At 43.4% G+C, this 22,500-nt stretch overlaps 2 protein-coding genes across 2 annotated transcripts; one reads left to right on the top strand and one right to left on the bottom strand.

The window, feature by feature from the left end:
- Nucleotides 1-560: 560 nt before the first annotated feature.
- On the top strand, nucleotides 561-2,754 carry LOC310771898 (uncharacterized protein; the record flags this gene model as incomplete). Its single annotated transcript, XM_083664400.1, has 5 exons — nucleotides 561-594; nucleotides 1,935-1,976; nucleotides 2,060-2,182; nucleotides 2,293-2,324; nucleotides 2,461-2,754. The coding sequence occupies 5 exons, from the start codon at nucleotides 561-563 to the stop codon at nucleotides 2,752-2,754; spliced, it is 525 nt and encodes a 174-aa protein (XP_083520526.1).
- A 4,469-nt stretch (nucleotides 2,755-7,223) lies between these two features.
- LOC310771900 (OX-2 membrane glycoprotein-like) lies at nucleotides 7,224-22,449 on the bottom strand (the record flags this gene model as incomplete). Its single annotated transcript, XM_083664402.1, has 5 exons — nucleotides 7,224-7,463; nucleotides 11,811-11,912; nucleotides 12,740-13,024; nucleotides 20,030-20,359; nucleotides 22,422-22,449. Coding segments are annotated over 5 exons (762 nt in total), but the record flags the coding sequence as incomplete, so codon positions are not given.
- Nucleotides 22,450-22,500: the final 51 nt, after the last annotated feature.

The following is a 22,500-nucleotide window of genomic DNA, read 5'->3' as shown; positions in this document are numbered from 1 at the left end:
AATATTTAGACAGAGCTGTTTCTAACCAACAAAGTCAATAAACCAAGACACATCTGCAAAATTGATATAAGGCACAGGGAATGGAATGCACATGCTGAATCATTTATTCTTAACCCGTTGCAAAAGAGGGTGAAGAAGAGCAAGAAATCACACTTGTGCAGAGTTGGAGAAAAACATGTAAAAGCTAAAGAAACTAGGACAATGTTGTGCTTACTGCTGAAGACGTTTTAGAGGGGACTACAAGCACAGAAAGATGGCACAGTTGACAGCTTGGAGCAGAGCTATGGAGATATGGAAGAGTATATTATATAAAGCTACAAATCACTCAATATGCAGTGTAATTTGTAAGTCTGTGTGCTTGTGAAACCATTTCATTCCATAGGTGTTTTGTTATGTAGGAGGACAGGAAGTAGTGAGGGAAGTTCACAGGTGGAGCCAGTCACGTACTGTATACAGTTAGCTACAGCAAAACGCTGTGTGAGGTTAGATGATCCACATGTCACTGTGAGTCTGCCCTGATGGAGCTAACATCATCTGACTTTCACCTGCTCCTTTGCTTCATGGCTCTCCTCTGCATCCACGGGGAAGGGCAAGGTGAGGCTTAACTGCTCTTCTTCTGTCATGTGATATAACTTTTCTCATCTTATTACGTTTGTTTAATGTGTCTCACATTATTCGAATACTTGTCTAGTACATTATACTTTATTGAACACATTGTGAATGGATCATTAATTGATTGGGCAGAAGATAAGTTGTCTCATGCCTCCAGTTAGCTATGACGCACAGTATCCTACATTCAGAATGCTTTACCACCATGAAATGAAGATCTGCATTCCAAAATAGTATCTATATGTAACATTTAAATATGTAACAACATTATTCCTGCCATTAAATGAAAACTCATTATGTGAATTAAGCTGACTTAAGAAGATACATGTTTCAATCATGAGAGACCAGTGGGTGAAATTTGACAACACTGTGGCTCAGGAGGTAGAGCGGGTTGTCCACTAATTAGAAGGTTGGTGGTTCGATCCCGGCTCCTCCAGTCCGCATGTCGAAGTGTCCTTGGGCAAGACACTGAACCCCAAATTGCTCCCGATGGCTGTGCCAGCACCCTGCGTGGCAGCTGGCCGCCTTCGGTGTGTGAATGGGTGAATGTAGGCACATTGTAAAGCGCTTTGGATAAAAGCGCTATATAAATGCAGTCCATTTACCATTTGACAAGCAAGCTTTATAATATAGGGACATTTTTTATATATGCATTCACCATCGTTTACAATAGGAAATATTGAGATCCCCCCTTTTTTATACAACCCCTCTCCCTTGGATAATGAACAGATTGTTCAGATATTGTGCAATGAAGTACAGTAAAGGTGTTTCATGATCCACTCTGAATAATTAAAGACAATGTTGAGGATGATTGTCATTTGAGTTTTGATTGAGACGCGAGTTTTTTATTCTAGTTGTTACAGGCCCGAGCCCTTCATGTGAAGTGGGAGTGACAGTTCAGAGAGGCACAGTATGGAAAGCGGTCCCGCAACAACACCTGACCATACGCTGCACTGTGAAACACTGCGGGGAGTCGCTGTATGTCACCTGGTGGAAACTTCTGGACACAAACATATGTGAACAGATTAATAATACAGAGAGTGTTGAAGTAAGACAAACTGACAACGACGTCAAAGATGAACTGATCTCATTTTTGGATTTCAAACGGATCGCCATTTCTGACGATGGCCTGTACAGATGTGAATTAAGAGAATTCAAATACGCAAAAGTTAGCCATGCAATCAATGTCTCAGTTTCAGGTAAGTCATTTAGATATTGCATTTGACATTGGTGATGATTACAACTTTTTCCTCTATGTCACAAATAACTTGTTCAATCTCAGAAATGTAATTGCATATAAATAAATTTGCCTTCTATCTTTCCAGACAGACATACACCAGGAGTTGAAAACGTTAACAGTAATGCAAGTAAGAACATTTTCCTCTCATATATACAATCATTTTTGTGGACACAATCTCGCAACATTGATCTGGTTGTTCATCTTTTGTAGATGACTCGTCAAATGAGGCTGCAAGTCTGCATTGGGTTACCTACCTCATCATCTGTGTTAGTGTAGTGGTTCTGGTCTTCATAGTGACAGTGATCAGCCTCCTGAGCTTTTCCAACTGTAAAGGTAAGTTATGGAATCTTCATATCCAGTCACAATTTGGATTACTTTAACAGAATTTCTAGGTCTTATAGCGAAACACTCAAGCATCTTGTTTGTGTTTTGTGTGTTTCCAGGTTTAATAACCACCGGCCAAACAAAGGGACAGGTAAAGATGTGTTTCAAACCCACTGGGCCTTAATTGAGCTCTTAAGAGTTGTTACTTCTTAATCATAAAACACAGAAAAGATGGATTATGTTTCATTCGTCTGGTTTGGTCTTGTTCCTGTGTTTTGATATTGTAGGAAATGTCTACTCTTATGCTACCGGACCTCCCAAAGGACAGCAGTCCTTCCACTACTGTCCTGCATGCCCACACCAATGTGTATGACAGCCTCCACAGTAACGCAGGGACGTCGCCTTTCCCCATGACCCACAGAGCTCCGCCTGATGTGGCAAACTCAGCAGGAGGGGGTCAAAGGTCAAGCTGCTGCCTAGTGTATGCTACCCTGGACCACCTGCCCTCTGGGACGTCCGGCAGAATGCGACAAACTCAACAAGATGAACACTCAAACTATGCTGCCATCAGATTCTCCTGAACGGTTCTTTGTGTTCTGTTTCATGAAGGCTGGACTTTTTCATTTCTCATATTGCATTGTGTAATAGCTGCCCACGTGCACATGAACACGTGCAGCCAGGGGCTGTCATGTTGGTGTCACGGAAAGGGGGAAAGGTTAACCACACTTCAGAGGCACCTCAGAACGGGTGAACAGAGGAGGTCGTGGTAAGGGAGAGGTATAGTGTGCTGTAATGTGTCATCTTAAGTGAACCCTGCATGTCACGACTTTATTTTTTTAGCATGGTAAGAGCAATAAGAGCAAGTTTTTTCTGACTTGGCACAGGTTACATTTGGCTTTTTTCCCCAGAACTTTTTATTGTTTGCTTATTTTTTTTATTACAGTGTATGTATCCCACTTGTGCTTTTATCTTTTTTTTTATTCACCTCTTTTCAGTAGATGGACTTCTTTGTTTACAAGACTTGAATAACTTTGTTGACCAAAATGAATATAAGAGAGAGTTGGTGGGGTGGGTGAATTTGAGAGCCTTGCACACAGACTCGCTGTACATATGCACTGTGCTCAGCATGTCTGCTGTGATGTAGGGGGCTTTCCACGTGGGAAGATGTTCAGCTCTGCAGTGTAAAAGCTTTCCATACTGTACATTTTGTAATCTTCACTGAAGGACTGTGGAAATATACTCTAGCCTACTTCAAATGGAAATTCACTGCGGTGTCTGTTATATGGAGTGAAGTACTGCGCTTCTGTTGAGATGATTATTTGAATATTTTAATGAAGGAATAATTTGGCCCACTCACCTTCTCCAGTTTTCCATGACTGTGAGATGATGACACTTTAAGGAGACAGGATGTGAAACGAGACTGGTTGTGGATTTGAAAGAATTTTACCAGTCAAGTTTATGATTGTAGAGTTAAAAGTGTACCTGGTTTATGTACCACATGCTTACCCAATGCTTAGCACTGCCACTGGAAATGTACTGTATGGCTGGTTGAAGTCATGTGAATGCTCACAACAGATTGTATAGGAGAAAGTCAACTTTTTATTATTGGAAGGTAATGATAGTGCGTAGCAGTAAACCACAGACATAAACTACAATGCATCTTGTCATTACTGTTAAGGAATTAGCTTGTACTAAATAAAATGATCAGTGAAGGCTTGTAACAGACATGTTTGTAGTGTTATCATAGTGGTATAATAAAAGTATAATATGCATATCACACTAGCTTTGCCATATCAACACTAATCCAACACTTATTAACACAACAGGATTCTGGAGGTGCAACAGAATTGAGACCGGGCATTTGGGCATCCAAAATCAAAACAGTCAGGACAAATATCCACTCCCCAAGACCACAAATCACCCATCATTTCTCATTATTTTGAACACAAAATATGTGTATAATATTTGCTTTATTGTGGAAAAAGCAGATACATGTAGACAAAAACACTTGTAATTTAGATTTCTTGCATGCTGGAAAACAAAGTGCCCACTGAGTTGTAAATTCTAATGCATTTAGAGATGCGCACAAGAGTTTCTTTCATTCAAAAATGACATTTAGTAATGAAAAACATCGAGCAATGCTCCTGAATAATGTGATTTTTGGATTATATACAGTATGATAATGTCATACAATATGTTAACTGGAATGCATAATCAAGAGAAGTCATAATGTAGCCTATGTACTGCACATAGATCACCTATAGATTGCTGTTCACATGTACGGCCATCCATGTGAAATGAATCAATGAAATTCATATGTCTCTGAATGGCTTTACATCTCACTAAGGCTGACTGTTAGAGCCCACACAGTTTATATGCAGGTCAACGCTCACTCGCTCTCTTTCTCTCTCTCTCTCACACACACACACACACACACACACGCACGCACACACATTGGTGGCTGTGTTTTCTCTATAGACAAAGCCCCAGTTCAGATGACAGAGATGGAGAGCGTGGAGGCTAGTGCAAAGGCAGCGTTTGAGACATGCCTGATTACGTCTAGCTGACGTCAATGTGTGGTCGAACTGGGCAAGGCCAAGGTGTGCTCGTGGTCCAGAGTCTATCCTAAACTACAGATGTCTGGATCATTATTACACAGAATTTTGTTTCGATTGGGAATTGTGATGAGGAGAGCCATGCAATATAAGAATCCGAGAGGGAATAAAAAAACATTTATGTGAGAGAAGAGAGAAGGCTTTATGAGATAGACTGAATGTGTAATATGTATTGCTCTTTTCTAGGGACCAAAGTAAAGGTAAAAAAAAAAAAGTAAATAAATAAATATAACATAGTTTAGTTTGATTCAGTTTTTACACATATGTAAGTCTAAAAGAGGCCACGTGTTTTAGCAGTTTTAGCAATGGTAATGAGATACCCTCAAAGCAAACAATCCACTTTTCTTTCTTCCTTTTTTTTAACCATAATCTGATATTTGTATTAATACCAAGTGCTGAGCCTGAGCTAAATACACAGACAAACAATGAAAGAAGGGAATGTGGCACACAGCGAACAGAACTACTGTATGTGGATCCAGAGCTTATATATATATACATCAACTTGACACTATAGGGGGAGGGAGAGAGGGAGAGAGAGAGCACATACTGTATAGTGTGTTTGCTTTGAAAGATCCCTGCTGGCTAGAGATGAAAAGACCTAAAAACAGTGAGCATCTGGCAGCCAGGTCTGGACAGGTTTTCCATCTTTTCTAAATCCAGCTTAAAAAATAGGCCTACAAAGTTGAGCAAAAGTTCCTGATGAGTTGTAACGTTGAAAATCAAATGAAAGACAACCAAATGTAATACTTTTTTTTTTTTTACATTTATTACATTAATTTTACACTTTTTTTTTTACTGGACTACAATTTCTTCATACAGTTGTGGGCGTCAAGGTACATTTTCATATTAAGAACATTTCCGAAAAAAACACATTTGTAAATGTTTCTAATCTAAATCGTGTGCACATGATCAGTGTTGTGAGCATAGCCTAGATATCAAAACGATCGATATCTATCTAAGATCAGCTACATCGTGAGCAAATGTGATGTGGTGTGTTTGATGAAACACTAAGAAATACTGAGGACCTTGCAGTCTGATAACAATGGCATTCTTCTTGTGAAAAAGCAAACAACTGTGACCGCTTCAAATCATATGCTTTGTTATGCAAGATTATTTCAGCGTTAAGCTTGAGTATTTAAATGGCTGCCACCCTGCCTCATCTACCCAGCAGCAGCAGCACACACACACGCACACACGCGCGCCGCGCGCGCACGCAAACGCAAACGCACACACACACACACACACACACACACACACACACACACACACAGCTCGGTGAGTCTACAATATAGGCAAGCAACCAGACATGCATTCCTTCCAGGGGTACCAATAAGGTTTCAGCGTAGCATCTTCAGGGAACTGATTCAAGCCATCTGACCATGGAATTTCACACACACACACACACACACACACACACACACACACACACACACACACACACACCACAAACAAGTAAGTCTATAGCCCGTTTAGTTGTCAGTTGATATACTGAAGGTTACCTTGACCCGCACACAGCTTTCACTCATATACAGTCATGAGGAAGGCCCTCTAGTCAGGTACAAGAAGAAGTAAACTGGTAAAGGCGAGTTCATAGTAAGCCTCTACTACAGTAATTAGCTGTTGAGCTGTGCTGGTGGCAACCAGAGGAAACAATTACACACCCCTGAAATGCAACACACTGTAAAGCAAAAACTCTGCACTTTAATTTGCCTTACAGTGACTCTATACTGTTGGCTGTGGAATGTGTGACCATTAATAAAGCACAGAGAAAACAATGGCTGACCTGATCAAAGTCATCGATACGGAGGCAGAATAGCAGAGTTAAAAGTCATCGATGCGGTTTGGAGGCAGAATAGCAGAGTTAAAAGTCATCGATGCGGTTTGGAGGCAGAATAGCAGAGTTAAAAGTCATCGATGCGGTTTGGAGGCAGAATAGCAGAGTTGAAAGTCATCGATGCGGTTTGGAGGCAGAATAGCAGAGTTGAAAGTCATCGATGCGGTTTGGAGGCAGAATAGCAGAGTTGAAAGTCATCGATGCGGTTTGGAGGCAGAATAGCAGAGTTAAAAGTCATCTATGCGGTTTGGAGGCAGAATAGCAGAGTTAAAAGTCATCGATGCGGTTTGGAGGCAGAATAGCAGAGTTGAAAGTCATCGATGCGGTTTGGAGGCAGAATAGCAGAGTTAAAAGTCATCGATGCGGTTTGGAGGCAGAATAGCAGAGTTGAAAGTCATCGATGCGGTTTGGAGGCAGAATAGCAGAGTTAAAAGTCATCGATGCGGTTTGGAGGCAGAATAGCAGAGTTGAAAGTCATCGATGCGGTTTGGAGGCAGAATAGCAGAGTTAAAAGTCATCGATGCGGTTTGGAGGCAGAATAGCAGAGTTAAAAGTCATCGATGCGGTTTGGAGGCAGAATAGCAGAGTTGAAAGTCATCGATGCGGTTTGGAGGCAGAATAGCAGAGTTGAAAGTCATCGATGCGGTTTGGAGGCAGAATAGCAGAGTTGAATGTCGTTGAAGAGTTGCTGTCATACAGTCAATAGGATTGTATGGGATGTTCCTCTTGAGGTGTGTCAGAGCGCCATCTTCCGCTGTCCTGTGATATGCAGTGAAACATCGAGAATCGCTGTGATTGGCTCGTATAAGCACTGCGTTTTCTGTTCAGACTCTTGTCTCATCTGAAAGATTAATCCGCTGAAAAGAAATGCAGGGAGACACAAGAGATGCAATGACACAGAGGGAAAGAAAGTATATTAAATCATAAAAAAAAATCAAATCTTCTCTGACATTTTACATCAAAGGTCAATAAAAAGTCAAGTGACATAGTTGAGTGGGTGCAGCCAGGACAGCAGGCCACAAGGCATCTCAATTCAGATCCCCCTCCAAACTGTTGGTCCGTGATCGGCAAGCTGTGCGATCAATGGACCGGCAACCTGTCAATCACGCCCCAAAACAGTCTGCTTCTATTTTACTTTGAATGGGACCATTATGCTGTATTGAAGAAGACTTAAAACTAGCAATTGAGATGATAAACTCATTAGGAAAGTGTTTATCATAGGCCATTAATCAAGTGAGAGGTAAGGTCATTTTCCCACTGACTTCAAAAACAACTTGACTTCTTTTTGCAACCAGTGGAGTCGGCCCCTGCAGGCCATTTGAAAGAATGCAGGTTTAAGACACTTCCACTTTGGCTTCAATTTTCACAAATGGAGCTACCCCCTTGTATGTAACAAATTTATGTGTGATGAATTGTTTATACTTTAGATTAGGAGATGCAGAAATCCTTGTAAATTCATGGTAAATGATATACACATCATTTAAATAACAGGTAAGGAACACTTTAGTTTGTACTGCAGTGCTTTTTACTAAAAGTTTATAGATTACTTACAGCACATTGTGACATGTTAACATAGCACTTATTAATCATCTACAAATGTATATTAATGTTTTGTAAATGATTAGTTCATCATTAACTAAAGGCTTATAAATGACTTACTGTATGACTGAACATTATTATAAAGTGTTACCAAAAGATCTTTATAAACCACAACATTTGTACTTTGAGTTGTGCTATTACAGTATACAGAATGATCCACGGCTAATTGATTTCAGGCACAGGCATTGGAGGTGCAAGTAAAGTGCAGGTAGAGTGCAGGTAGTGAAAACGGCAAAACGCATTCATATCAACAGAAATATCCAACTGAACAGCTATGAGGAATAACAGTAGGCAGGTTGATATGACTAATATCTGACGAAGATCCTCTGTGATGGAAACGTCAATGAACTGCCTGGGAGCTAGACACTTCAGTGTGCGGACTTTATTTCTTTATTCAACTGAACAGCTATCTCACATCCCCATCACAGCCTTAGACATTTTATGAATTGAGCACGGAAAGCAGATTACATGTTGTGGACATAAATTATGTTCAGATTCTGTTCCTCCACCACAAACTGGATTATGTGACGACAGCATGAATGGCACATTGCATCACACACAATTGCCATAATGGCAAACACTATGAGAGTAAAGTTAAAAAATAATAATCCAGAATTATCCTATGTTTTGTGTCTTGCTTAAACAAGAATAACTTTCAATGAAGTTTCAAACGGAGGTTCAATCAGGAAGACTATAATCTGCACTTTACGCTTCCTCAGTTCACTTATTTCTCCACCCCTTCAACTCTGCTCACACGCTCAAGTGTTATCAAGCTGGATTTCATCGACGCTATGGCTAGCTCCCACACTAGCTCCCACACTAGCTCCCACACTAGCTCCCACACTAGCTCCCACACTAGCCAAAACAGAGAGCCTCCCCGGATCCCCCGAGCCCCTCTGCAGGTGGGAAACCCGATTACAGTAAAAGTGCCTACAGATGATCCTACACATGATCCTACAGATGATCCTACACATGATCCTACACATGATCCTACACATGATCCTACACATGATCCTACACATGATCCTACAGATGATCCTACACATGATCCTACACATGATCCTACACATGATCCTACACATGATCCTACACTACACATGATCCTACAGATGATCCTACACATGATCCTACACATGATCCTACACATTATCCTACACATGATCCTACACATGATCCTACACATGATCCTACACATGATCCTACACATGATCCTACACTACACATGATCCTACAGATGATCCTACACATGATCCTACACATGATCCTACACATGATCCTACACATGATCCTACACATGATCCTACACATGATCCTACACTACACATGATCCTACACATGATCCTACACTACACATGATCCTACAGATGATCCTACACATGATCCTACAGATGATCCTACACATGATCCTACACATGATCCTACACATGATCCTACACTACACATGATCCTACAGATGATCCTACACATGATCCTACACATGATCCTACACATGATCCTACACATGATCCTACACTACACATGATCCTACAGATGATCCTACACATGATCCTACACATGATCCTACACATTATCCTACACATGATCCTACACATGATCCTACACATGATCCTACACATGATCCTACACTACACATGATCCTACAGATGATCCTACACATGATCCTACACATGATCCTACACATGATCCTACACATGATCCTACACATGATCCTACACATGATCCTACACTACACATGATCCTACACATGATCCTACACTACACATGATCCTACAGATGATCCTACACATGATCCTACAGATGATCCTACACATGATCCTACACATGATCCTACACTACACATGATCCTACACATGATCCTACACTACACATGATCCTACAGATGATCCTACACATGATCCTACAGATGATCCTACACATGATCCTACAGATGATCCTACACATGATCCTACAGATGATCCTACAGATGATCCTACACATGATCCTACACATGATCCTACAGATGATCCTACACATGATCCTACACATGATCCTACACATGATCCTACACTACACATGATCCTACACATGATCCTACACTACACATGATCCTACAGATGATCCTACACATGATCCTACAGATGATCCTACACATGATCCTACACATGATCCTACACATGATCCTACACATGATCCTACACATGATCCTACAGATGATCCTACACATGATCCTACAGATGATCCTACACATGATCCTACAGATGATCCTACACATGATCCTACAGATGATCCTACACATGATCCTACACATGATCCTACACATGATCCTACAGATGATCCTACACATGATCCTACAGATGATCCTACACATGATCCTACAGATGATCCTACACATGATCCTACAGATGATCCTACACATGATCCTACACATGATCCTACACATGATCCTACACATGATCCTACACATGATCCGCGGTAAAACAGCTCTGCGCCCGCTGTCCCGTTGTTTTCCTATGGGGGAGAGCGGCGCTTCTCAACCAGGCGGCAGCGCTACCCTTGGCGACGCACACAGCGCACTTTTCTCTGCTCAAAGTTCAAAATATCTCAATGCTGACCTACTTATCGCTGACCTTTCATGAGCGCAACCAATCAGAGGAGAAGAACCCGCTGCTCGCCTCTTGTCCTGCAGATTTACGCTCCGCTCAGCAGATCGCTCTACCTCGCGGTGAGAAGAGTGCAGACCTCTCATCATGTGAAGGCGCCTTAAGGGAGGTATGTGTGTATGTGCGCTGCACTAGTGTCTCCTCTGGCTGCTTGATGCATGGCGCCTGTATGAGTAATGACTTATCATGTGATTGTCCCCAACCCCCCAACAAAGGGGGGACTATGGATCGGTCTCCGTCCGATAGTTTGTGCCGCTCGGGGGCGCCATTAAAGGAACACTCCGCCCATTTTCAACCAGCTTTGTATCATTAGAACATCAGTAGTATATCAGAAAACTGTAAATGGTTTTGAAGTCTGTCATTTAATTTGACAGTTATTGAGTGTTAAAGTGTGGACCAATGACATCACTGGTCCACACTAACTAAAATTAATAACTCATTAACTCAAATCAACTCTCAATAACTGTCAAACTAGATGAATGATGAATAGTTTGACAGTTATTGAGAGTTGATTTGAGTTAATGAGTTATTAATTTGAGTTAGTGTGTGGACCAGTGATGTCACTGGTCCACACTTTAACACTCAATAACTGTCAAATTAAATGACAGACTTCAAAACTGTTTACAGTTTTCTGATATACTACTGATGTTCTAATGATACAAAGCTGGTTGAAAATGGGCGGAGTGTTCCTTTAACAATGAATGGGAACAACTCAGTGGTAAAGCAGGAATCACTGACTGACCCAAGGGTGGACCTACATCACTAGTGGGGGACAGGCTCAACATGTTTACTATTTGCTTGTTTTATCTGACATTACTTTAGAGAAATATGTAGAACGGCATGCATAAAACTGATGAATTAGCCACTGCCACAACATACTGTACATATGCACGCATGCACGCACGCACACACACACACACACACACGCACGCACACGATCGCACACTCACCGTCTTTGCGCAAGAAACACTTCCAAAGGCAGAAGCAGAGGCACATGACGAGCAGAGCTGCTACTGTGGTGACTGAGATCAGGATGGAGAGAGCTGTGCCAACTGTGAGGGACAGAGAGAGAACTGATCAGCAATGTTATCATCTGCTACCGTACATCTGGGTTAATATGTCATTTTCACTGCTGCTTCACTGGGCTGAACACTGCATCTCTTGTGGGCCATGACTGATTGAGAAGATTTGATTTATGGTGTTATGACCAAATGTATGACTTGTCTCTTTGTGCACTTCTGACCTCATGGAAACAAGGTAAACTCAGGTTATCAGCTGCAAATTAACCATAACCATGGCACACATGCCAAAGTATGGGGCATCCTGGTAGTGTAGAGGTAAAAGCACTTGCCTACGACCGCGGAGACCCGGGTTCATTTCCCGGCAGCGGCGCTTCCGCCTTGGTCAGGCGTTCCTACAGACACAATTGCCCTGGTCAGGCGTTCCTACAGACACAATTGCCCGTGTCTGTGGGTGGGAAGTCAGTGGGGTATGTGTCCTGGTCACTGCACTAGTGCCTCCTCTGGTCAGTCAGGGCGCCTATTCAGGGGTGGGAGTCGAACTGAGGGGGAACAGCGTGATCCTCCCATGCGCTACGTCCTGCCGGTGAAACTCCTCGCTGTCAGGTGAATAGAAGCAGTTGGCGATTGCATGTGTCAGAGGAAGCATGTGCTAGTAGTCTATGGCTCTAGCCAGATCAGCAGAACGGGTGGCACCACGGCCAGGACAGCAGGGAGAACTGGCCAAGTGCAATTGGGGAAGGGTCCTTATATAAGTCATTATATAAGGGCTTTGAGCCTGGAACAATAAAAGACGTACTGCTACGCAAAACTGAGGAAGCAATCCATATTGGAGCGAAGGTGCACCAACACCAACTCACTTTTAGTGTTCATGGATACAGCTATTGGTGTCTCAAGCCCTTTATGGTGGACCAAGCATTTGATGGACACGTCCTTCAGCAGCCCTGATTGGACGGTGAGCGTGCTGATGACCAGAGTAGTGCCGTCGGCCTGGGGGAGCTGCGTGGCCACCGGCGGGCCCATCGTGCGGTTATCTCTCTCCACGTTCCAGACGATCTCTGCCGGGGGGCGCGACACCGAGGTGCAGTTGGCTTCGATCACGCCGGGGGACGTGGTCTTGTAGCTCACCTGAGGTTTGGGCAGCACTGGGAAATTAACAGACAAACTGGAACTAGTTTCACAGCACGTACACACAAACACACACACATATGTATATATGCACACATTTGTTCTAGATTTGACTGGTAAAACAAAAAGGACTTTTGTGGTACAAAGTTTTGTTCTATTGCAATGAATGTGAAATGCACAGTCAGCCACAGACCTTAAATGTTACGCTGCCTGATGAGAAGCATATTTTGTTGTGTATTTAGTGTCTCTGTGATGTACAGTACCTCAGAGATCAGATAATACTAGGACATTTTACTATTTCTTCAGTAGTACCAAATAAAAGTACATATGTGTAAGTACTATGTAAATTAAATTTGAAATTGGCCAATATTCAGATTTTCTGTTTAGTTTTATGTGTTCATCACATAAACGTCCCTCAGATACGGTCCAGTTGTACTCAACCTTGCCCTACTCAGAAGCCACATTGACAAAAAATACTTTTGGCAAGAACCACAAGCCAAAAACATCCCTTTCCTCTCTGAAACCAGTTTGGTTCAGTTTGACTCTCGCCAGCTCTTCCGCTCGCAAATTTGACCTTTTGAATTGTGAAACGACATCACAAAGCAGAGAGATGCATTTTTTCCTGAACCCATGGACACAAAGAATAAACTCAAGTTCTAAGTCCGCTTTAAATGTTTGATATTCCTCTTCAGCCATTTTAGGTTCATGCTAAGCTAGTTTTCCCAATACAATGTCATGGAGTTTGCACTTGTCTCGCGCACCTGCAAACAGAGCACGACACCTGAGATTAATTCTGCTGACAGTTTTGTTGTTTTTATTTATTTATTTATTTATTTATTTATTTATTTATTTATTTATTTATTTATTTATTTATTTATTTTTTAACACATTCACTGCCAGCTGTTTTTCAATACTGTAGTTAGCTTCTGCCAGAGGGTTTTTTTGAGGATTCTGGCTCATTTTACAAGAGCCGAGGATTCTTTTCTGCTTTGACTTTGTGAACACAAAGTTCACAAAAGTACTAATAGAATGTGTGCTTTCTCTGTCTAAAAGAGTTAGTTTGTAGAGTTAGTAGTTATGTAGATATTAGCCGTTGAGTACAGCATGGTTTCAGAGATTTTCAGAGAGTTTTGAGATAAATGGATTTTTAGAACCACCTCACGTGCCTGTGATTATGGGTGCCCTTGGGCAAGTCTGTATACTGTATTGTGTTTGTGTGTGTGTGTGTGTGTGTGTGTGTGTGTGTGTGTGTGTGTGTGTGTGTGTGTGTGTGTGTGTGTGTATGTGTGTGTGTGTGTGTGTGTGTGTGTGTGTGTGTGTCTCCAAACTCCTCCCTCCGTCTGTGCTGCTGCTGCTGGCTCCGCGGCCGCTCTCGGGCGAGTCTGGATTACTGTAAAACGGGCTCGTTCGTTTCTTGGGGTGTCGGCTGAGAGCTTTGATGAAGCTTTTGCGATTCTGGTCTTATTTATGCTCAAAGGTACTCGAATGTGTGTGTGTGCGCGCGCGTGTGTGTGTGTGTGTGTGTGTGTGTGTGTGTGTGTGTGTGTGTGTGTGTGTGTGAAATCGAAAGCGTTTTCGCCCAGCTATTTCCTTGAGAATGGCTTTCTCCTGCGGCTGTTTTTGCTCGGCTTTCTCTCTGTCTGGAGAGCACTGTCGCCACTTAGCTGGTCGGTAAAATAGATTATACACATTCTCTTCCTCCAATATTGGTATAGGAGACGTAAAAGGGGTTGATCGATGTCCCACCGTCAAATTTTTTTTTTTTTTTTTAAGCCGAGATATCTCGTCTTTGGCACTCAACGGTTGGATTCTGTAAGCCGAGATATCTCGTCATTGGCACTCAACGTGGCCTGTGCACCCATAGACACACATGAGCTCACTGTGTGGTCTGCTAGAAGAGCAGCTAACGATTACCTGTAAGTTTTTTGTTTGTTTGTTTGTTTTCCCCCCAATTTTTTATCCCCCATTAGTGCTAATTTAATTTATTTATCCTGGTTGCTGCTCCACCCTCTGCCGATCTGGGGAGAGCCGGTAGGACATAGCACGTGGCACGCTATTCCAACGAGTTCCCCTCCCTCCGAACAGGCGCCCCGGACGACCAGAGGAGGCACCACTTCAGCGACCAGGATATTGCATGTTTTGGTGAGGGGTTCCCATATGAAGGAAACCCCCAGGGGGCACGGGGAGAACATGCAAACTCCACATAGAAAGGCCCCTTTGACGACCCCACCCGGGCGGTGGGCACTCGAGGACATGCGGATGGGCATGCACTCCTTCAGCGCTCACAGTGTCCCAGGTGGGAATTTAACCCAGGACCTTCTAGCTGTGAGGCGACAGCTCTACCACTGAGCCACCGTGCCCCCCCAATGATTACCTGTAAGTTGAACAGAAAGTTTGTTAGCTTGTTGGAGGCTAACGGCTAACTGTATAAGCTAACGTTCGTGCAGAGAGTGAATGGGTGAGCGAGCTGCGTGCGGTGCAGCTCTAAACAGCTGATGGCTGACCACTGATAGCATTTTATTTCTCCTCACAAAGTGCTCCAAGCAAACAGCAGCTTTCTGCATGCAGAACACACTGCTACTCTATAGTGAACAACCAAGGTTCTCTGTAATGCAGTATCAGCTCAGTGAGCCTATATATATATATATATATATATATATATATATATATATATATATATATATATATAACAAAATGGACGATACAAGGTTTCCGCCCGACAGTGGCATGATTTAATTACACTCAGAATGGCCTGCACACACTCAAACACACACAAAGGTGCCATCTTCACTAGCGCGTTTGCAAGAATGCCACATTTAAAGCCTTCCCAGTCTACACTAGAGCAGGCTCCGTTCATAATAGCTCCTATGAGATGCATGCTACATGATGTGTCACGTACACTGGGCATGCGCGTGCCTCAATGTGTAGTACTGGAGTCCACATCGAGAGGGCAGCAACTACGCCTACGGCCAAGGCAAAGAAGAAGACTAAGACGATGACGCTGTGCCACCATAATGCTTTGAATCACAAATAACAAGGTCAGAATTTGGTTATCCATGTTGAAACAGTGGAACGTTAGTCAAAATGGCACTTCTTCTCTTAACTCGCAACAAAAGTGTGTCAACAGTGCAACACACTTTCTCCTTCTCTCGGTTTATAGGCGGGTCGCTGACAGCTTCAAGGTGCTTAAAGCCACCTGCTGTACAAGTAGGTTAGTTGCATCGTTTCAAAATTCCACGTCTATAGTAAGGGGGAGCTGTAGCTCAGGAGGTAGAGTGGGTCGTCCATTAATCGCTTTGGATAAAAGAGGTTGGTGGTTTGATCTGCGCCTCCACCAGTTTGCATGTCAAAGTGTCCTTGGGCAAGATACTGAACCCCAAATTGCTCCCGATGGTGTGCCAGCACCTTGCATGGCAGCTTGCCGCCATCGGTGTGTGAATGTCTGTGTGGGTGGGTGAATGTACCTACTTATTGTAAAGCGCGTTGGATAAAAGCGCTATATAAATGCAGGCCATTTACCATTTTACCGTTTACTGTAACATTCCAACCCGGAATTTGATGACGAAGACGGGCTCAGCTGCCGGAGAGCTGTCGTGTTTAACACTCAAAACAATAGGGGTAGTGTAGACCAGTGATCCTCACTATTTCTTCGATGAGAGCCGCACTGGCAGGACAAAGTCAATAGGAGAGCCACTTTTACCGCAAAACCCCAAAAGCCACCCCAACCAAGCACATCTGCCTACTATTTTTCCCCCAAAAAATATATATGTATATTTTTTATTTATCTATGTTTGACTGTTTATGCTATTTTTAATAATCAGAAAGTGTCTACTCTAATGATGGGGCGATGTGATGAATGAATAAGTAAGACTTAAAAGAGCCACAACCACCCATAAAGGATCCACATGTGGCTAGAGCCTCGGGTTGAGTATCACTGAGTGTAGATTGTCAATGTGATACCTGAAGCAAATGTGTAGCTTTTGGATCAGCCAAGGTACGGTATGTGAATTCTTGCACACTTGAGATCTATAAGCAAACCCCTTGCTGTTTTCAATTCTCTGTTCTCGGGGCTGAGGCAGGAATGTGACTCATTTGCGAATTGAGAACATTTGTTTTGGCAAGAATAGATTTAGCCACAGATATTTGAGTTCTAGGCAGTGACGCACTCACAATCTGGTTTAGATCAGCTGCAGAGGTGGGACACACCGCACCAGGAATGGATGCAAATAACCATCCATAATGCCTCGCGATCTCGCCTGATGCTCGTGCAAACTTTGACAGAATTTTGACTCTTTTTATGGAATTATTTTCAAGCACATTTTCAGGACAATATGGAAATATGGACTGCAAGAGGCTTTCATTGCCCCCCCCCCCTTCATGTAGTGACATCTTTTCACAAAATAAAATACAAAAACAAAAAACAAAACAAAAACAGGATCATCACTGTACTGACTCATTCCCGTCCTTTAGTGAAGTCAAATCTTTTGTACGACTCAAACACCTTGCCAGTTCATGACAAGCAGAATGTGTGTGTCACTGTTCTCGCCTGTGAATAATGTGTGTGGGAGTGGGAGCTGGAGGACGGGATGAGGACAACTATGTGGGATGAGGATGGAAGGCCGTTGGCAGCAATGAACAGAAAGCAAAGTAAACATTATCCATAACGCAAATCCTGTGCTTCACTACTGAAATGCCTACTGTACGGGGCCGATTTCAAACAAAAGCTGGGCTGTTTGTTCAGATCATTGTGCGAGAGAGAGAGAGGGAGAAACCAAGAGAACGCGAGCGAGCGCAAAGCCAGAGACAAAGCACAGAGAGCGGGAGGCGGACAGAGGGAATCACTGTGTGTTACAAACAGTGACACAGTGTCACGCAGTCAGGACTCAGTCTGTCTCTCTCTCAGCCCCCCCCCTCTCCTCTCTCCAACGCCCCTTTCTTCAGACGCACACACTAGTCGAGTTTACGAGTTAAATAAAATAGGACACACCAATAACAACAAGGACTAGCTTACTTCAGCAGCAAAGGCTAAAAGATCAACATTCCTGTCCAAATCCCAACGCTAGCTGTCTCTTCCAGCAGCACTAAATCTAGAGGCTCCAGGTTTTCAGTCTCCTTGCAGCCACACCACACCCTCTCTCCTCCGCTTCTGCCTAAAGCACCAACAGGTGTTCTCCAATCCCTCCACACATAGGACAGATATATGGTCACACAGGGGACGACTAAATCATATTTTTCATAAAAGAAAGTGAAACATTCTGCCAATGGATTGAGTGACAAAGTTCCACTTCCGATTCCGATTCAGCTTCAGTTGTTTCAGTAATTGTCTAGATACAAGACAATACTTGAAGCAAGGCATAATTAAACCAATCACTTAATTAGTATGAAGAAGAAGAAAAAAACACTTCAATTAAGGAAATTCTTGATTTGTAGTGCAAATAAATTAATTGATCTGACACCACTGGCAGACCCCCCCCCCACACTTTAAATTACTTGTTAAGATGGGGTGAACCATATAAATAGGTAAATAGATTCAAGGGTACACGCTATGTTTTGCTGTCTGCCTGAATGCATTTTACATTATTACTGTAATCCAGGATCAGCACTGCCAAATGTGCCAGCCAAGATATTTTCATCATTGACCATTTGGGGGTCGTGATATATGTCCATATGAATGCTAACCTGACGCTGTCAGATGGATGGGTTTGTTTTACATTCTGTTTCACTGATTTGATCTCAAGATCTCGTGAGAATCCAGCTGGCTTGCAAGGTTATATGAACGGCCCACTCATGTGGTATTCATGACATGGTAAGTGGAATTTTTCCTTCACGATTTGTGACGTGTCTTGTGACATTTTCAGAAAATGGCGGACGCCATGGATGTGGATGGAAAGTTAATATATTGTAATTTTATAGCCACATAGAGCTTTATAGTCATTTTATAATATGTCTGGGGAACATGTTGAAATTCTTAACGGTCTCATCTTTTTTCCTCTGTCATTATGCCTTTGCATTTCCTGCATTAACGTAGTGAACTGCTTGCTACCTAGCCTTAGCTAAATTGTTAGCCTCTGTGGCTTCAAGTCAATTGCGCATGCTCACAACGTGACCACTTGAATAGACCAGAACTGCGTCGCGTCTTCAAGCGTCCAGCGCCAAGGCCGTGCCCCTTTTTAGGGGAAACCCACCATAGTAAAAGACGGTACAAGAAGCCAAAACCACTTCAAACAAACTATTTAAAACGGTTTAATTTGATAGAGATATGCCGAAGAGTTGCTGTGTTGTTATAGTTTCACTAACAAAAAAAACTGGTCTGCGATAGATATGTTTTAATAAGAGTAGGGGTGACACCGTCAAAGTGGACGTTGCATCTAACCTGGTGGAAACTGGATACAACGTTCATATAAGGCAAGTACCTTGTGTCGATGTATCTTGCGCATTCTATGGCCGGCCGAGTTGAAATATATTGTCATGTCATGGTGTCTTTGGGTCATTTATAAACAAAATTAATTCTGTTATTTTTCTATAGATTTCTTTGGTACTGCTATTTTACATTGAAGTCAACGCGAGTGGCTTGTGTTGTCCCCTAAAAAGGGGTGCGGCCTTCATGTTTTGCAAATTACCCAGATGTGCTGGTCTGGTCTATGCCAAGCATGTCATGTCATGTACACGACTGCCGGTCTCGTAAACATGAGTTTACGACTTCCAAGTGGAGGCCGCGACTGTCACAGCTGTCTGTGACATCTGTAAGAGGACTAAACGCCCACATCTGCTACTAGCCTTGTAGTTGTGTTCCTGCAGTGCATCAGTCAAGACGATGCCAAGATAAACCGAACCATCTCTGGTCAAATGAAAAAACAATATCCGAACTCAACAAGTGTAGCCCGATACGCATATTTTACTTAACTTGCAAAGATGGTATTTAAGTTTCCCAGAGCTGTTTCACTGCTGTGTGGGCCATGCTGCTACAAATATGCAATATCAATCACCAGCAGTGATGGTATGTTTGTGAGAAAGATGCTTACCATAGATGGAGAGGCAGACAGTGGAGCTCTTCGGCCCTTCAGGGTGTGTGTTGTACAGGCAGGTGTAGCAGCCCTCGTCCTGGATAGCGACGGGCTGGATGGACAGCTGGCTGTGGGACAGGGAGGCGCTGAGCCACACCCTTCCCTGGTAGGGCGGCTCGATCATGGGGTCGCTTCGCTTGGCGAAGGAGGCCACCTCGCTGGCTTCGCCCCGCTCAGGAGCGTGCCTCCACACCACCTGCTGCACCTTTTCGGGCAAACCGTAGGAGCAGGACAGCGAGGCCTTCTTGCCGCTCACGGCCGTCTTGTTGCCTTCGGCAGTGATGCGCGCTGGGAGCCAAAAGAGAGGGTCCGGGGGGGGGGGGGGGCGCTGGGAGCCAAAAGAGAGGGTCCAGGGGGGGGGGGGGGGGGGGTCCAGGGGGGGGTGAGGGGGGGGGGGGGGGGGGGGCGAGGCAGGGGGGGGGGGGGGTGAGAGTAAAGGCACGGAGGTCAGAGGGTGAAAAAAAAACAGAGCGATGCTAATATTCAGAAATATGACACACCTTAACGGAAACCAGTTACTGGGATCTGCAACAGCTGTTTCTGCTTAGCAGAATAAGCACTCCATCTCCCGCTGCTGTACAACTCCATATTAATATCACAGACCCATCGACCTATTGTCTGTTCTCAGGGGAACACAGCCGGGGACATGGGGAGTCAAGGTATCTGTCCTCACATAATTCATCCTTAAATCCCAGCAGTCTACTGATATACTGTTGGTGGGGAGGAGCACCTTTGAGAGGCATATGGCTTTGATTAATTTATATACTGTTGGTGGGGAGGAGCACCTTTGAGAGGGATATGGCTTTGATTAATTTTAGTGGAGTGCCAAATGGGTGGGGAGCAAAGGACAAGCTTCCAAAACCACTCGTCAGACAGAAACACCAAGAAGGGCAGAAAATAGAATAGAAATTGAATCCAGAGGAAAAACTTCAGGAATCTTATGAATTTCTGCTTCCTTGTTCTCTGCTATCGCCTGTAATTCTTCACTTAGCTGGGGATATAATATACCAGTCCCTCTCTCATAAAAGTGGATCATGGGAATAATATCGATATAGTGCATCCAAATGTGACTTAATTTTACCTCCAAAATGTGCAGAATAACAATATAATAGTTACTGTATCATCTACTGTACATTACACTATTGTACACTACTGTACATTACATACTTTCACATTATGCAAAATGCTGTTTTACACAACGTGAAATAGGTAACGTTAGGCTATATATATTTTTTTAAGTATAGCTTTTGGTTTTTTCAATCTTATGTTTGTTCCAATAAGAATAATGTATTGTGTCAGAAAATTTGAATCCTATTATCAACGGGTGATTTGTTCACATTGAACAAGGATAGCTTTCCACTTAAGACCTGTAGGCTAGTTAACATGAGGAATGCTCCCTCCCATCCTACCTTGACTCCCTGTCCAAGTAGCAACCTGTAGTCAGCAAGCCTAACAAAGGAAATATCCATACATCACAACATATGAATGTAAACTACTCCACCACATTCTCAGATTACTGCATAGAGCTAGCCTTAGCAACATAGGCTCACTCACTCACAGAGCCCAAACACATATCACTATGGCTGTACTCACAGGTAACAGTGAGGCATGTATGGCTGTACTCACAGGTAACAGTGAGGCATGTATGGCTGTACTCACAGGTAACAGTGAGGCATGTATGGCTGTACTCACAGGTAACAGTGAGGCATGTATGGCTCTACTCACAGGTCACAGTGAGGCATGTATGGCTGTACTCACAGGTAACAGTGAGGCATGTATGGCTGTGCTCATAGGTAACAGTGAGGGATGTATGGCTGTACTCACAGGTAACAGTGAGGCATGTATGGCTCTACTCACAGGTAACAGTGAGGCATGTATGACTGTACTCACAGGTAACAGTGAGGCATGTATGGCTGTACTCACAGGTAACAGTGAGGCATGTATGGCTGTACTCACAGGTAACAGTGAGGCATGTATGGCTGTACTCACAGGTAACAGTGAGGCATGTATGGCTGTGCTCACAGGTAACAGTGAGGCATGTATGGCTACTCACAGGTAACAGTGAGGCATGTATGGCTCTACTCACAGGTCACAGTGAGGCATGTATGGCTGTACTCACAGGTAACAGTGAGGCATGTATGGCTGTGCTCACAGGTAACAGTGAGGCATGTATGGCTGTACTCACAGGTAACAGTGAGGCATGTATGGCTGTACTCACAGGTAACAGTGAGGCATGTATGGCTGTACTCACAGGTAACAGTGAGGCCTGTATGGCTGTACTCACAGGTAACAGTGAGGCATGTATGGCTGTGCTCACAGGTAACAGTGAGGCATGTATGGCTGTACTCACAGGTAACAGTGAGGCATGTATGGCTGTGCTCATAGGTAACAGTGAGGCATGTATGGCTGTACTCACAGGTAACAGTGAG

Source organism: Poromitra crassiceps (genome assembly GCF_964638095.1).
Source record: "Poromitra crassiceps genome assembly, contig: HAP1_SCAFFOLD_1467, whole genome shotgun sequence".
NCBI classification, from domain to species: domain Eukaryota; kingdom Metazoa; phylum Chordata; class Actinopteri; order Beryciformes; family Melamphaidae; genus Poromitra; species Poromitra crassiceps.
The sequence above is the reverse complement of the archived record's forward strand: the minus strand, read 5'-3'. Positions and strand labels throughout refer to the sequence as shown.